Source organism: Argopecten irradians, chromosome 1, assembly GCF_041381155.1.
Source record: "Argopecten irradians isolate NY chromosome 1, Ai_NY, whole genome shotgun sequence".
Taxonomy (NCBI): Eukaryota; Metazoa; Mollusca; class Bivalvia; order Pectinida; family Pectinidae; genus Argopecten; species Argopecten irradians.
The window spans coordinates 47029262-47047054 of NC_091134.1; the positions used below are offsets into that span (position 1 = coordinate 47029262).

A 17793-nucleotide genomic window follows, 5' to 3' on the forward strand; every position below is an offset into this window, starting at 1 on the left:
AAGTAAGAGTAAATACAGCCGAGGGTATATAGGTGCACCATGCAGCAAGGGTTCAGGTTAGCTCTACACAAGCAAACATCTTATATACTACTGTCACTCAATTCATTTTCTATTCATTTTCCTTCTTTTCCATTTTTTAAACAAAATGTCTATGTCAAAACTAATTTTTCAAGAAAATTCCTGTTCATTAAAATCAATTTTCTTTTGATAACAATTTAAAAGTTATTCTGGTCCTTTTTAACTCAAAACTTAGAATTGGCAAATATTGACCGTATAATGATGTTTACTACAAATTCCATTCTATCATAGTGGTAACAAGCAAATCAAAGACGAGCACTAGATTGTGCCTTGACAAGACATTCACCAATTGAGTAGTACATTGGATACTCAGTGGTCACATAGCTAAGGGTTAGAGATGAAAAACATAAATGCTATCATGACTAAGTTATTCATCTAAAAGACATCAATTTCATTTAAATAATTGCTATGAAAATGTCTAGCAGCAGTTTTAAAATAATTTTTCTCTCTTTTCACAAAATAGCAAACCTACATAATAGACTATTGGTATCACCCTATCCTATACCCGTACAATGCACTTCACATTGTCTTTGGGTAATTCAGATAAACTTTATATTAAATCACCATATCTTTATGAGAAATCAATAATTTGAAATAAGAAGAAGGTGATGCAAAACCTTGAGTTCAAAACCAGAGTGACCTGAAGACAATGAACAGTATACATTGTCTTTAGGTGATGCTCATTTTGTCATAATTATTCAGTAGATCAGAAGATAACGCCCAGTACGAAGAGGCAGAACAATTACAGGGTGGTCCAGGAAAGAAAAAAATGTGATAAGTATAGTATTGACAGAGAGATCTAAGTGATAGGTGGCTGGGAAACTTTACATTCAGATTCATTCAAACGTTTCTGATATTTCACCAACATTTTAGAACATAAACTATGAGATATAAATCTGCTGCTTATTCATCAATATGATTTATCTAAGACAAAATATCAGACACATTAGAATTGGTCATCAAACAAGATTCAAAATCCCCAAGACATCAGCAGCATGTGAAACAATACAATAGGTTGACTGAAGCAATCACCATCTAGACTTTTAGCTGCTTTTACACCAAAATTCAACCCATGAAGCCTATTAGCATGCTTGACCCTAGTAGCAGATCAGCAAACATTAAACCTTTTACCTTCTACGCATCCAATGAAAAGCAATGCCATAGACAGAGAACTTAATTTGTATACAGTTATTCAGAGGGTGCAAATAATTATGCATTACAACATAAACATTACTAAAACTTGTCGTCAGTTTTTTTTAATTATTTTTCAAAATTTCTAGAAATTGAAAAGATATTATATGTACTTTGATTACAATAATAGATAAAATACAGAATTGTTTGACAGTTAAAGTTATAACTATTCATAACTGATATAAATAGCTGAGTTTATTATTCCAAAATTCAGTTGACTAAGGCAAAATTACAGTTGACAAAGATAAATTTTTGTTAAAATACTATTTTTATGGACAATATTTCCCGTATAACTTACCGTTGGACACGTAACCACCTCTGTACCCTGTTGAAGTAGCCAGATCCATGTCGCACTGAAACATTGTCACAAGACATGTAAAATCATCAGAATATCATCAATGTAATCCACTTTAAATTATCAAAACAATTACATTTCTCTAATGGAGAGAAATATCTAAATCAATTTTTAGACATTTAGCAGCTAAAATGGAGATTGTCCTTCATCTTTATATAATGATGAAACCTAGTAGTTTTGATCACACTGTTTTGAGAAATCAGGACCAGATCAGATCATTATGAACATTAGAGAAAAACTTACTCAGCATAGGACTGTGTTCTCTAATCCTAGCCAAGTCTTCATCATCTTCACCAATGTCCAGCTGGAACTACAAACAAACACCAATTGTTTTAATGTTGTAGAAGCACATCATTGAAATTCATCCTTAAAGTTAAGCAAGCCTGTTAACAGTGTTCTTAAAGGTTTATTAAATGAGACTCGGAAGTGGAGGGCTAATGGTGAAAAAGATAATCTTAATTATTCAGCATAGTGACACTTATACAAATATCATTTTCATCCAATTTATTAAAGATGGGGTTTGGAAAATGCAACTTTACATTCTCATTTCTGTAGATTTCTAATGTTATAAACTGTTAGTACCTCCTGAGGGTTGCCAGCCTTCCGTAGCATCTCCTGACCAGCAGCCAAAGCCTCCTCCATCTGTATCCTGGTGTCACGCTCCTCGGTCAGTGTCCTCTCCAGCCGACCAGTCAGCTCCTGGTACTGAACACAAGCCAGCTCTACCTCACCAAGTCTGTATAATAGATTAGTCAGTGTCAGCTTGTTAATCAAAAAGGTTGTCATTTCTGTTACCAATTACAAATCAAATAGAATCTATATTCTTCACTTAAATCACTAGAACTCATCTACATCATTTAAAAGTGATATTTTACATTAATACTTCAATGATTTCAAGAATAAAAAAAATGAAAACAAACATTTGAGAGCATCAACTAATTTCCATATTAACAAACTTAATTCATTCGTAGAACACATGTTAAGTGAGTTTCTGTTGTAAAATAATGTTTCATTCATTAGTAATTCTTCCATTTTCTCTTTCACATATTTTTCACAATTGCATGTCAATGCATTTTGGTTTGCCATATCTGTAGGTCATCAATTGCAAGTACCTTCAGTTTTCTTTAAAGGGTATCAATTCAATACAATTTTCCATATTCCTCAAACATAATGATAATATTGTATAATTATTGCTGTAAACAAGGAAGGCCCTGAGCAAAGCTTTTACCTGTTCTTTATCCTTGCCAATTCACTTGCTTCAATAGTGACAGTTGGTTTTTCATCTTCAGTGATCTTGACCTCTACAGTGTCCTTGGTCTCTACAATGTCCTTGACCTCGACCTCCTGAGGTTGAGGGGTTGAAGCTTTTTGAATAGCTTCTGAAACATTCTTCTTTTCCATCTCCATTAACTAAGACAAAAAGTATAAAAAAAATTCTGTTTACCACAAATTCATCATGGTGAAAAATCACAATCATTTGTCAAGATACATAATTATTTTCTACGTTTGTAAAGGTCATCTTGATATCCCACATATTGACCTTTGAATAATGTACTCAGTATCTCTCTTTAAGATGCTCCACCGCTGACAGATCATAAACGATAATTGATAATTGTTTAATCATGTATATATATTGTCTAATTAACACAAAAATGATATAAAATAATTTGTTTTTCCTTTGGTGCATGCGCAATCAGTACCAGTACTTCATTACATATAGGACATAGTGCCACAGAATTTTTCGGGATGCAATTAATTATTTTTAGTATTTTTATCTTGAAATAAAATAATAAGCTCAAACTTTTCAATAGTGGTAAATGTGTAAAGTAAGTAACTTTTGTAACTGACTAAAAATACTAATTCGCCTGCTCCTGTATTTGTAGAGAAAAAATACTGTTTGTCAGCGATGGAGCATCTTTAAAAAACAAAGTACAATGGTCTATTATGGAGTTTTGTTTTATTCTCCACTCCCTTCACTAATAAAACCTGCTAACCTTTGCCTGTGTCGCCATGTGAGTTTGATACAAGACACGATGGTCCTCCTGAAGTCCCTGTAGTTGTGTCTCACGCTCCCTCAGACTCTTGGACAAGTGACCAAGCTGTTTGTTCAGGTAACCGCGATCCTCTGCTAACTGGCTCACCTGGAAAACAGAATCATAATTACATTTACATTACAGTTTTGATAGTTATTTTTGAACTGATAAACAGATAATCAAATAGTTCTAATGAGATGAACAATTACCTTTTGCTTAAATTTAGCTGAAAAAGTTATCTCCTGTGATATTATAAAACAAAACAAAATAAGATAATTTTGCGCTTACACTAATGCAAAACAAAAGTATCTTCAAACATGCATGATCCTCATAATTTACTACCTACCTGCATAGCGAGTTGTTGACAGCGACTATCTCTCTGCTGCAGACGATGAGAAAACTGGTTGACCTCTTTCTGAGCCTGGTTTTTCTGCGTGATAGCAATATTGAACTGCTCCTGTAGCTTCTTGTACTCATTCTGGAACTTGATGTTCTCGCTTCCTCCCTTAGAAATTCCAAGTTGTGCTCTGAGGGTGTTGTTGTCAAACACCAACTGTTGGTTATCACCTTCCAGTTTGAGGACCTCCTGGTTTAGTCCGGCGCTCTCATCAGACATGGCTTGACACTGGCCCTCCAGTTGCTGGATACGTTTGGTGAGATTTTCCCGTTCACGTCCATAATGGTCACGTTCCTCTCGGACATAACTCAGGTCTTTGTCAGCCTCTGTGGATGTTTGTAGTCGCTGATGAAGCTCCTCAATCTGTCGGGCCATGATACTATTGTCAGACAAGACCTTGTTGTATTTGTCAACATTACTTTGGTATTCTGCCTCTAATTTTTCAAACATCTGTACTTTGGGTGTCATCAGTAACACTTTCTCCTGGAGAGTGTCATTTTCAGCAGAAACCTCATTCAGGTCTTCTTGTAAGGACTCTTCTCTCTCCTCAAGTTCTTTATATGCCTCCTTCAGTTTTTCCAATTCCTCTGAACTACCTTGTGATTGGGCAGACATGGTAGTTGGTGCATTTTCTGCTTGCACCATAACCTCCTGGACCATCATTGGTTCTGTGATAGCTCTTGGAACCTCTTTCACTATGTTACCTGAATGTTTCATGCCATACAATTCCTCTTCTAGCTTCTGTTTCTCATCCAGAAGCTTGGAGTATTTATCTTTCATTGACTTGTAATCACCTTCAACAGCATCATACAATTCTGCTTTGAGTCTTGAAGCCATCATCTGTTGAGTAACGTTATCATTTTCTGTCATGGCTTCATTTAATTCCTCCATCACAGAGTCATATTTCTCCTCCATTTCCTCCAGCCTCTGCCTCAGGTCCTCCCCGTCCACATCATCATGACCGACGGATGCCAGTTCTCGTACCTGCTGCTCCAGCCTACTACACTTCTCCTCTAAGGCCTTATTATCCTGTGACTGATTGGCACCAGATGGAGACCCAGTCGGTTTCTCTGACAGTAACTTGTTATACTTTTCTTTCATGACCTTGTATTCCTCCTCCATTGCATCATACAAATCTATTTTCATTTTCCACTGTGCACACTTGAGCTTCAGTTCATCATTTTCTGAATTGGACTCATTGAGGTCCTCCATTAGGGATTCATACCTCTCTTCCAGGTCCTGACATTCCTCAATCTTCTTTTTCAGCTTGTTGTCATAGTCCTCATCCTTAATGCGCCACTCACTAGAAGCATTATTCTGGTTCTCTCCCATTGATTGGGCATGAAGGGTCATTCGATTGGCCTGCTCCGACAGAGTCTCTTTCTCTCTCATCACTTTTGTCAGTTCAGACTTTGTCAAGTCAAGTTCAGTCTGAACAGTTTCCAATTCTTCCTCTACTGCTGTTAGTTCCTCTATTTTCCAACTCAAACCATCATTTTTATCATTCAGAAGTTTGATCTGTTCTTTCAACTTTGTCACCTCTTCCTCAGACACCCCAGAAGGTTGGACCTGTTTTTGTTTTGCCGATTCGAGCTCTTCTTTCAGTATTTTCTTCTCCTTCCTCTCTACAATCAAATCCTCCTGAAGGCCATCCATTTCTTCAGTTATCTGATCCCTTTCTTCTTCCAATTCATTTATTCTTTCTTTCAGACTCTTCATCCCCTCTACTTCCTTTTCCAACAGTTGAATTTTCTCTTTCAGACCCTCATGTACTGAATAATCAGTATTTTGAGCAGGTGTCTGATGACTTTTCTCCTCAGACTGTCTCAATGCAATGGCAGCCATTTCCTTCTCCCGAGCTAGCTTCTGATTGGCGGTTTTCATATTCTCCAGGATTTCCTGATATGTCTTATTTTCACTCTCCAATGAATCACACAGCGCCACACTGTCCTGTAACTGCCTCTCCGCATCACTAGCCTTCTGCCGAGAGGATTCCAAGTCAGTTTCCATTGTTGACACAGTCGACTGCAAAGAATCACTCTTTTTCTGTAAGGCATTCAATTCTGTCTGTTGCTTTTTGTTGACATTTTCTAGTATCATTAGTTCTGCCAGATATTGTTCCTTCTCCTTCTCTGATATAGAACCCATTTCATCATTCTGTGATTGAACTGATGCCATCTGTGTTCTAAGGGCATCTAATTCTTGCACCACAGATGCCTTTCCCTTTGTCATAGATTCAATCATTACACTTGTGTCCTGACTTTTGGTTCGCTCATGTGTTAAGGCCATTTGAAGATCCATCAGGGCCTTCTCCATGTTTTCCTTATCCAATTGATTTGTCTGGTTCTTTTCAACTTCGACATCCAAGCGTTTAGACAAACTGGCCAAATCCTGCTGAAGCTTCTGTACATCTTCCTCTTTCTCTGACGACAATTTCTTTTGTGATATTTCTTCCTTTAAGTTATTAACTTCAGTCTGTAATGTTTCGTTTTTAGTTTTAAAAGCTTTAAGTTTTAGCAACATCTTCTCACTCTTTGATTCCATAGCTTTGAGACTACTTGTAATACTATCATGGTCTTTCTGAAGTTCAGAATATTTCTTCTTCAACTCTTCTAGTTCCTTAAGACTTCCATCTGCTGCAGCAGGAGTTGTTTCCAGAGGAGCTGATTGTTTTAGAGGTTGTACTTGTTCTTTTTCAATCATGTCTCCCCAATCGCCCCATCCTTCATTGTCAGTAACTTGCACTTCAGTATCTGGAGTTTTCTGAGCAGCTGTTAAGGTGGACACTTCCACACGTAGCTGACTGTTTTCATCACTGACAGATTCAAGTTTTGTCAAAAGTTGTGTAAATCTGCTCTGAATTTCCTCCATTTCTTCAGATTTTTCTGACAATTCTACCTGAAGGTGGTCATTTGTTTTCTTTTCCTGTAATGCTTCCTCTTTAGCTTGATGGAATTCTAGCTCTAACTGCTCATAACTTTCTTTCTGCTTCTCCAAATTGTCACTGACAGTCTGGAGCTCTGATGAAAGCTGAGATTTTTGAAGTTCTAGGTCTTGCACCGATGATCTTAAATGATCTGCTTCCTTTCCCAGATCAACTGAAAGAGACTGCTCTTTCATCAGCGATTCCTTGTCACTTTCAAGATCTTCAATTTGTTTGCTTAGTCTTTCTCTTTCGACTTCTGCAGATTTCATTTGATTCTCTAGTTGTGATTTTTCTTCCTCTACAGATCTGAGATTTCCTAACTGAGTTTCGATTTCTGCATATGTTCCTTGCAATGATGTAAGCTGATTAGTCAGTTGTGCATTTTCATCTTGAAGTTGAGAAATCTGATTTGCCGATTGTAAATGATCCTGATCCAATGAAGTAATTCTGTTTGCCAGTTCATTTCGCTCAATTTCAAATTGCTTAGATTGTTGGTCTAATTCTGATTTTAGTTGGTCCTGGATGGATGTACTCTGCTGTTCCACAGTGTTCTGTTGAGCAGCCATTTGTTCTGCTAACATTTGTTGTTGAGCCTGTAGTTGAACAACTTCTGCAGTTTTTGTATCTATCACTGCCCTAACACAGGCCAAGGCATCCTCAATTGATGTAGCACTGGCTGCCTTTTCTGTGACAGTCGGATGGATGTTTTTAATGCTAGAACACACAGACGATAAAGACTCATCCTTCTTTTCCAAATCAGTTGTTAACTGTAAAATTTTCTGATGTGATTCTTCAAGCTCCTGAGAGATTTGGTCCAGTTCCTCTTTTGTCTGTTCAGCCTCCTTGCCAAATGTCTGCTTTTGCTCCTCCAACTGAGCTTTCTCCTGAGTAAGGTCACCAACATTGGTCTCCAAGGTTTTCACAAGTTCACATTTCTCTCGAATTTCACCCTGTAATGACTGAAGCAATGATTCCAGATTTGCGACATGAGAATTGTATTCGTTTAGTTTGGTATCTCGCTCTTGTATTAATTCTTCGCTTTGTTGAAGCCTCTGTGATATATCTTCAATAGTCCTTTTCTGATTTGTTACCACCTCCTGAAGGTTTTGAACTATTGTTGCAGACTGAGTTTCGTTGTCATGGGTGATCTCCTCCATCTTGGAGGAGAGTTCTAGCACCTGAGTTTGAAGCATTTGGCACAAGCTTTCCTTTTCCTCCAGAACATTGCTGTTGGTTTTTGCGATGTCTTGTAAAGCAGCAAGCTCTGCCTCTATGCTGGCTTGCTTAGTCTCTGCCTCGGTACACTGTTCAACAGCAACAGAAAGCTTCTCTTTAAGTTCTGAACACATATTTTCCTTTTCCTCACAAGAAACTAAATATTCACTGATTATCCTTTGCTGGTCCATCAATCCATCCTGTAAATCGTTATTCTTCAAGACATATTTTGAAAGCTCCTCTTGCAAAGTAGCGTATTCTGTTTGCATGTCGGCTAATTGGCTGTCCTTAGTTTTCAATTCTTTCTCAAATATAGAATTTGACTCTGTAAGGTTTTGAATCTTCTCTTGCATTTGTTGTGAGAACTTTGTATGAGTCTGAAGCTGAGTTTCAAGTTCATTGATACGATCTCTATCACCTTCATTTGTAGAACCCAGTTGTTCACTTGTGCTTTGCTGAACAGCACCTTCATCCATCCCAGAATCTTCCTCACTTGAACTTTGAACAGGTTTATTTGCAGCCTCTAACTTTGCAACCAATTCCTCCTTGGCTTGGTTTGCTTGTGTGAGCTGGTATTTGAGTTTTTTGGCTGTTGCTAGAGCTTTCTTGAATTGTAGTTCCTTGTCTCCTGCTGTTTTCCTCATGTTCTCTAACTCACTTTCATTGGAAACAATTTGAGCTTGAAGACTTTCACATTTTTCTTCCATGCTTGCCATTTGAGCTAATTTTTCTTCCATAGTCTCCATCTGAGTCATCCTCTCTTCCATTTCCTGTAAATTACTAAGAAGTGATTCAATTTTCACTTGCTTTTCTTGCCACTGCTGATTTGCATTTTCAAGTTGGTGTTCCAGACTCTGCCGGTCCTTTGCCCCCTCTTCATGTAGCCTTTCCAAATCTTGTTTGGAATTTTGCAGTTCTAGTCCAGTCTGCTGCAATTGTTCTTGCAATAATCTTTTGATTTGAGATTCACTTTCCGTTTGCTGTTGAAGAATCTCTAAATCTGCTCTCAATTCTTTCTCAATCTCTTTGGCTCTAACAAGCTCCTGGCCTTGTGATGTTGCGTTGTTGTTTAGCTTTTCAATTCTCTTGACCAACTCTGTCTCAGTATCAGAAGCTCCACTTTTTAGACTTTCCATAGTTGCAGTGACATTCTCCAGTGAACCTTTCAGACGTTCTGCCTCTGTGTTCCAATAGCGACTTTCCTCTTGTACTTGTGTAAGTATTGTCTGTTGCTCTGTATTGACCTTCTCTAGCTCTTTAACAGCTGAAATACTGTTTTCCAAATCATTTTGACATCTTTCAAGTTTGGACTGTATTTTTTCTAGTTCAACACTTGAATTTTCCCTCGCTGACCTTGATTCCTCTACATCTTTGTGTGACCTTACCAGTTCTGACCTTGACTCCTCTAGTTCTCTCTTTGACCTATCCAAGTCTGACCTTAACTCATCTAACTCCTGTTGTGATTCTGACTTTAACTTTTCAAGTTCTGAGTTTGATTTTTCCAAATCTGACCTTAACTTGTCTCGATCTTCCTCCATATTTTCTAAGTCTGCCTGTAACCTGCTGGCTGCTTCTGCATACGTCTGGACCTGGGCATTCAACTCCCCAACATGTGAACTCTGAAAAAAATTCAAAGACCAGAATGAATACTAAGTATTTATCATTTATAAACACATCTATATTAAGATAACATTTTATCTTATAAAGACTATGAACATATTGATAATTTTTTTTTTTTTTAAATAATTCATTAATCAACAATATGCTTTTTCAGAAACTTTTCACAATAAGTTAATATTCATCATAAGATAGTAAAATAGCTATTTACTTTAATTTTATGAAAAACCAAAACAATTATGCAAAAAAATAATTAAATTTGTAGTATGAAATCAAGTTTTGCAATATTCAATCACATTCAAGAACAAAATACAGTCTTCAACACAGAATAAGCCCATGCATAATGATGTATTAGCAGACATGATACAGTATTATTTTCATAACTGGTTAAAATTGAAACTTGATGCACAAAGTATGTTTAGTCTATAATCATTCCGTTCTTGCAGACATGTTCCCACATATACTTCCAGAGCCAACCCATACATATATAAATAATATGAGTATACATTGTATATATGCATACATATTTCCAGTTATACTGATAAATAGGTATATAAATTAAAATATATTTAATAGAGGTTACATAGAACTAGCATTACATTATAAAGTCATGCAGACTACTAATTATTACCTATTTGTATTTGTGAATTAAAATGTATCAAGCCTGTTAACATTATGTAAGTATTTACTCTACAGTACACTACTCTGGGGCTATAACACCTTTAGTTTGTATCTTTAACAGGGGACATACAACTATACCTCCTACAATTTTAAAGTTTATCTAATAAATGACTGTTAAAATGTCTACAGCAATTACTAATTTCTAAAGATTAATGAATGGGGTATTATATCTATAAGTTTAAATACTGTACTAAGTAATGTTGATAAAGTCTAGCAAACAAAATACTAGATACAATTGGTAGGAAAATTTCTATATTATAGATAATAAAACATTTCTACAGCAGTATTACACTATAAACTGACCACAGTTTGAATTAAAAAAAATAAAACATTCATCACAAAGGAACACTTCCATCTCACATTGCTACCTTTTACAGCCCTTCATTTTAAAATTATGCTAAATCTATCCGCATCAAAATCCCACTGTAGATTGAGCATATCATATATATAAGTTTCCGTGTACATGCATTTCAGTTATGCATGCAGTATGTATCAATATCTATTAGTAAATAAGCTACATTTAACATAAGGTATACATGTGTACCTTCTTAGCTTCAACTGAATAATTATCTTTAGGTAATGCATTAATTTTATTTTTACTTTTAATGAAGCTTAGTATTAGTAAATATCCTGTCAGTGTTATTTCGTTTCAATGATAATTTTATTATCTAAATAATTTCAAAATATATCTCAACTTTATCCATCTTTGGCCTCTTAATTTAATGTAAAGACCACAAAAACACAAACATTATGACGTGTACACAACTATTATGGATTTTCAAATGGTGTGTATAATGTTAAATGATTAAGGTGCCCTTTTCTGTTGTTAGTATTAGTATAACATGTGATACAGTTCCAAGATGTGACAATTCACCCAGATGTTTTTCTAAGTCTTGTACATACTGTACCCACATACCTTTCTATATAATTAAACCATGTAATGATTGATCTTAATAAATAATAATTATCATTCAATGTAACTTAGTATGTTATATCAAATTCAAATCGAAGGGAAAGAAACAGCTTTTATCATAATTTTTATAATCTCAAAAACTGGTTTTGACAAATTCCAAACTTTTTTTAAGCAATAAAAATGAGATTGGGTCCAGAATTTAAAATAAAGATTTTAGTTTTTTTAACTTCTCAATATAAAACACATCTAAAGATCAAAAGAATCTATATTTCATACTAACTACTGACTAGCAAAGTAAAAGGAACTAAATTACACACAGAAATAAGAAGTAGCTTGTAATCAATCTAGCTTAAACTAACCATAACAAGCTTGTAGAGAATTGTCATACAGCATGTGTATAATGTACAGAGCAGTGGATTTGAGTGAGTATTAGTGAACTACATTAGCCGCACCACAAGACACCTCAATAGCCAGAGTAAGCATGCATTAGAGACAGGGATACACTAGATTACAGGAGTGATATAATGTTCCTCTTAATAAGCAACAGAGTAAGCTTACTTCTTGGGGAACTGATCCCAAGGAGAGAGATGCGTCTTTGGTAATTTCCTCCACAACTTCGTTAGTGATGTCATCAGTTTGAGGGGGAGATGACCTCAGAGGTTGCGCCCTTTCAACTTGAATTAGACCTTCCATAGATGTTTGGTGCGCTTTCCAAGTGTTTTGTTCGGACAGCAGATTTTGATACCTTTCCCCTAAAGCCAGAAGTTCTTGACTTTGATTTCGGATTTTGTCCTCAGACTGGTGAAAAGTGCTTTCAACGGATTTGAGTTGATGTTGTAAGTCAATTATCTTCTGGTTTAAATTTTGTAAATTTTCATTTTGATTGGAACATATTTGTAGTTGTTTCTGTAAAGCATCTTCTTTTTCTACGAGAGCTTCCTTAAGTAGGTCTGATGTTCCCTGTGACGTTTTCAGATCTTGTGATAAGGATTCCACTCTGTTTTCCATTTCCACAACAGTGGCTGCTTGACTTCGTACCAATCCTTCTGATTTGGCCAAATTTCCCTGAAGTTCTGCAATTACTGCATCACGTTCATTCAAATATTTCAGATTTGTTTCTGAAGACTCTTCAACCTGACCGATTCTTTGTTTTAATCCTACAATCTCTGTTTCCTTGCTCTCTAACTCATTCTTTAACTGTACATTAACATTTTCTAGGTCCACTTGTGCTGCCTGCGCTTGACTCAACGACTTCATTGAATCCAAAAGGGAAACCTCTTTCTCTTGCAGCCTTTTGGCACTTGCTTCATTGAATTCTTCAATATCTCGTATCATTTGGTTTTGCTTGTCCATTTGGTCGTTGTACTGATGCTGAAGATCGCGTGTTGAACTTATCTGTTTTTCTAGTTGATTCTCCATGTTGGCCATTTTCATTTCATAATTCCTTATCAATGAATCTTTATCCTCTACATCCACACGAAGCTTACCATAATCTTCCTCAAAGTTTTGAATGATGTTTTGGAGTTCAACAATAAGAGATTCCTTCTCTTCAACTTTCTGCAGTGTTTCCTTTGTAGCCTGCTGATGTTGCTTGGCCTCCTCGTTTAATTCTGAAATTGCCTTAATTTTTTCTTCAAGTCGCTGACCATACATCTGTGCTGCTTCCTCCATAGACTCCAAAGTCTCTTCCAGTTTCTCACACTGACGTGAGTACAGCTCCTGTAAATTCTGCATCTCACCTCCCTGATGAGATAGGTTGTCCTTCAGACGTTCAATCTGCATGTGCAGTTCATGCATTTCCAAATCCTTGTTCTGCAGAGACTGTTCACTACTCTGACCTGAAGACTGCATAATTCGGATACTTTCCTCCAGAGAAGAAATCTTTGAATCCTTCATCTCTACATCAAAATGAATTTCCCTATAAGACTGCTCTAAGTTATGAAGACTATGCTCCAAGTTTCTAGATCTGTCTGAATAGTTTTTGTTCTCATTATTAAGAATGGACAAACATTCATCCTTCTCCCGACATTTTTCTGTCAGCTCCTCAACTGATGTTTTCAAAGAAGTTATCAACTTCTGTGTGAGTGGAAGACATTTTTCAACATCATTCATCTCAGGATCACCAGCAAACTCTGCCTTTTGAGAGGATGCTTCAAAGTCATTAACTATTTGCATCAGCGATGTACTGATATGTTCAAGCTTGGCTTGGTTTCCCATCTGAGTGTCCTGTGAAAGTGCCAGTGCATGTTGTAAGTTTGATAATTCTGTATCCTTTTCCTGTATTTGTCTATGTAAGCCCTTCACCACATCAGACTGAGTCAACCTCAAGTTTTCCATGTCTTCCCTGATAGACATAATCTCCTGGTCTTTAGAAGCGAGGTCCTCCACTCGGGATTGGTCGAGGTTCTGAAGTTCCATGTGTTGCACTTCCAACTGACGGTACATTTCATCATTTCCTGAGCTTTTATTTAGTTCCACTTTCATGTCCTCAATCTCACTCTCCAATGATGCCATTTTATTCAAACTTTCCTGTTTAGCGGTTTCCATGTTCTCAATAGTTTCCTTTGCACCAGCTAATTCTGTCTGCATTTGTTGACACTGTGCCTCAAACTGCATGAGGTAGGCAATTTGGCTTTGTGTGTTGTCACCATATTGCTGCCACTGTGCCAGCAAAGCATCCTTTTCCTCGCATGTCTTTTGTAGATCACTCACTGATGTCTTTAACCCCAGTACTGCATTCTCATGCCAATCTCCATAGCCTTTGAGTTGTTCTTTCAGTTGTAGAATTTCTTCATCCTTAGCTTCTGCATTAGCTTCAGTAGTGATCAAACTTTGTTGCAAAGATGCTAGCTTATCTTGGTCCTCCCTGTAAGACTTTTCCAAGGATTCTACTTCACAAGATTTCAATGACACTTCCTCTTTACTCTTCTCTAACTCATACTGTAGTGCAGACACATCTGCAGCTGTACTAGCTGATTCTGCTTCTTTGACTTTGCCCTTCCCTGCTTTGGTCAATTTGGCTATCTTTGCATCCTTTGCCTTACAGAGAGTTTTCAGTTTGTTCAATGACGTTTCAAGTTCCTGTTTCTCTTGTTCAGCTTGCTGTTTTATCTTTTCTATTTCTTCCATGTGCTGTTGTTGTATTTGCTCCTCCGTTCCTCTTGATCGCTTTGGAGTACTTGTCATCAAGGACTGCATAGACTGAGCAGCAAAGACAGGTTCAATAATCTCTGCCTCAACTCTTTGAACTGATGAAGTAAATGATTCATTCATCTGATCGCTACTACTATATGCAGAGTTGTTGGCCTCAATGATTTTGTTTAGTTCCTTGTTTTTCATCTCCATTTCATTAAATCTATCTTCCCAGTATCTGGATCTCTCAGCCTCCACTTCCAACTCGTCTACAATTTGTGACTCATGTTGTAAACTTTCTGACAGTTCCTTGACACGTTCCTTGAGCATCAAGACATCAGTGTCCTTTTCAGCTAATATTTTTTCTTGTTTTGCTACAATCTCTTCAAACTTTTGCACCTTTGCAGCTTTCCCTTTCCCAACTTTCTTAAGTCGTTCAATTTCATTAGCTAGTTGTTCCCTTTCTCTTTTCCCAGAATCTGTCCCTCCATCCTGCAGTATATTTATTTCAGACATCAGGTGTTCCTTTTCTGCTTTAACTGAATCCAACTGAGAAACTATTTCTGATATAGTCTGTTCCTTATCCAGAACCTGTCGTTTTGTTTCCTGAATTTCATTCATCAGCTTTTCTTTTTCAAAACTCAAACTGGAAATATTCTCACGTAATGAAATGATCTCACACTCTTTTACTGATATATCGTTCTTTAGTTGGGCTAAATATGATTCATATTCCATACATTTATCCTCTAAGGATTTTGTTGCATGTTGACTGTCATTCAAGTGATAACGGACATCTTCGTTTTCTTCCTCAACTTCCTCCAGTTTTAGAGTTAGATCTTTAACTCTCTCTTGCAGTATCAGGACATCAGTATCTTTGCTAGCTAGCACTTTTTCTTGTGCCTCCACAACTTCCTCGAACTTTTGAGCCTTCTTTTGCCTGCCTTTTCCAACTCTCTGCAGTTTCTCATTTTCACTTGTTAGTTTTTCCAGTTCATCCATATTCTCTTCGTATTTCTCTTTCATCTCTTCACAGATTACTTGCAAGTGTTTCACAGCATCCTCTTTCACTTTCAGCAGTTCCTCTTTTTCAGTAACAACTTGATCCATTCTTCTCAATTTTGCTTCTTTCCCTTTGACAATCTTTTGCATCTTTTTCAAATCAAGTGTTATTCTGTCTTTCTCTTGTAGAGCACAGGTCAAATTTTCTTGCAGTTCATTGACATTGGATAATTTTTCGGCTAGTGACTGATCTAAAGCGTTCTTCTCGGACATCAATTTAGTTTTTGCATCATCTGATTCTACCTGGCTCTGTTCCAATTGAGACATCACACTAGATACGTGCATCTTCTCAATCTGGGACTCCCTGTTCATCACATCAATCTGGTTTTGCAGGCTTTTACACTTGTGTCTAAGCTCTTCCTGAACTTTGCTTTCATGTTCCAAATGGCTTCTGAGAGCATCCTCCTCATATTGTGCATCTTCAACTTTTTCTGAGAGCTCTTTAACCCTTTCCTGAATAATGAAAAGTTCAGTGGTTTTAGATGCAATTATTTTTTCCTGTTCAGCAGCAACTTCCTCAAACTTCTTGGTTTTTACACCTCTGCTTTTTGCGAGCTTCTGCAGTTTTTGCAGTTCTGCTTCAATGACTTCTTTCTCTTGCAACAAAGTTTGATACTTTTCATTGCCTTCATCTTTTAAGACCATCTTTTCTTCAAACTCTTTCGTGACCAAAGCAAGCTTCTGCTCTTGTTCTTTCATTAGTTTGTTGATCTTTGCATCTTTCCCTTTACATAATTTCTTCCATTTCTTCAGCTCGTTTGCTAAATCTGAAGACTCGTCCTTTGTGTTTGTCTCCATCTTCTGTGTCTTAAGATCCTCTTTTTCGGTCCTTTCTGCTTGGAGGATGCCTTCCATTTCTTGGAATTTTTGTTCTGTTTCTTGTAATTTCATTGACAGATTTAGAATTTCGGCATCTTTTGTAGAAATCATGCTGTCAAAGTCCTCATCTGTGTGGCTATCTCCACTCTTTTCTGTGGTTTGGCGAAGTCTGTCTATTTCTATTGACATCTGTTCGTGCTGTAATTCGGTAACATAATCCCAATAATAATAACATTTCATAGAGACCAAAAACCTATCTAAAATCCTAAAGTACCAGTACGCTACTTATTCTATAATAGATCAATAACCATATGGAATTGGTATCATATTGTTTCAATGCAATTACAAATAAAATGTATTTGAAAGGCTTCGAAAAAGAACAATCTTAATTACTGAATCATTATTGCACAGTCAGTAAAAAAGGAGGATATAAGTAAGTATAATACATTTTGTAGAAAAAACTCTTAATTAACAAGACTTCACTGCTCCTTTTATCATATCAAAATAAATATGAGTTCCTATAATCATCATCATTAAATTTGTAACTCATATTTAAACTTAATTTACAAAGTTAACTTTACAGTTAAAGTAAAAAAAGTTGGAATCGTTATCTTAGCATATTGATGTTGTATCTTTTAGTAAGACAAAATTTTAAACACTAGAAAAAAAAAAAGGGTAATGAGTGCTTAATCCATGTATCAAGAGTCAAAATTATTTATTACTTTTTAAGTATTAGCACATCGATTTTTAACATTATTTTAAGCATTTCATATGATATAATGCAATTTTCTCATTACCATCAATCAGTAAGGATTATCGTAGAGCAGAATAGCTAGATAATACACAACTGTGTAGTGAACATGTTATATAATTATGCAGTTATTAAATATGGTTCACCTAGAAAGAATTAGATATCATACATGAATATATCTTAAATTGTTAAACAAATTCATGTATATTGGTTGTGCTGCTCTATAAGTATTTCTGTTAACTGTTTTAAATGTCTAACTTTTATAATTGCTGTGTATCATTACATAACGTTAACTTTAACATAGTTTCATACAAACACATGCTGGACTTGCACACATACATGCTTATTCTGTATTTGCACATTAGAGTTATCTACCCTCGCCCATAGGTATTGATTGCGATGTCATGTATTTGTGAGCGTAGAGTCATATTTTTCAGACAAATTGACGTTGATTGCGCCCACAAAATAATGACGTCACAATGAATATCTACCAGCAAGGGAGCTAACTCTGTAATATGCAAAGACAGAATAGTTTTACTTAATAAACGAATATCTCTGGGAAATAAGTAGAAGTGTTACGTTTGTCTGTCAATTGTAAATCTCACAAATTAATCCCTTGATTTGCT

General features: G+C 36.2%; 1 protein-coding gene across 4 annotated transcripts in view; it reads right to left on the reverse strand.

Annotated features, from left to right (window-relative positions):
- The window catches only part of LOC138330218 (golgin subfamily B member 1-like), a 44967-nt gene that overhangs the window by 3723 nt on the left and 23451 nt on the right, over nucleotides 1-17793 (reverse strand). For 3 of the 4 annotated variants that reach the window (XM_069277701.1, XM_069277686.1, XM_069277677.1), the window contains 7 exons: nucleotides 11965-16614; nucleotides 4004-9814; nucleotides 3619-3765; nucleotides 2853-3034; nucleotides 2207-2360; nucleotides 1868-1934; nucleotides 1568-1622 (listed from right to left, as the gene is read on the reverse strand). In XM_069277701.1, coding sequence (XP_069133802.1) covers nucleotides 1568-1622; nucleotides 1868-1934; nucleotides 2207-2360; nucleotides 2853-3034; nucleotides 3619-3765; nucleotides 4004-9814; nucleotides 11965-16614 — 11066 coding nt within the window. The remainder of the gene's footprint in view (nucleotides 1-1567; nucleotides 1623-1867; nucleotides 1935-2206; nucleotides 2361-2852; nucleotides 3035-3618; nucleotides 3766-4003; nucleotides 9815-11964; nucleotides 16615-17793) is intronic. The other variant, XM_069277695.1, reaches the window with a different exon arrangement.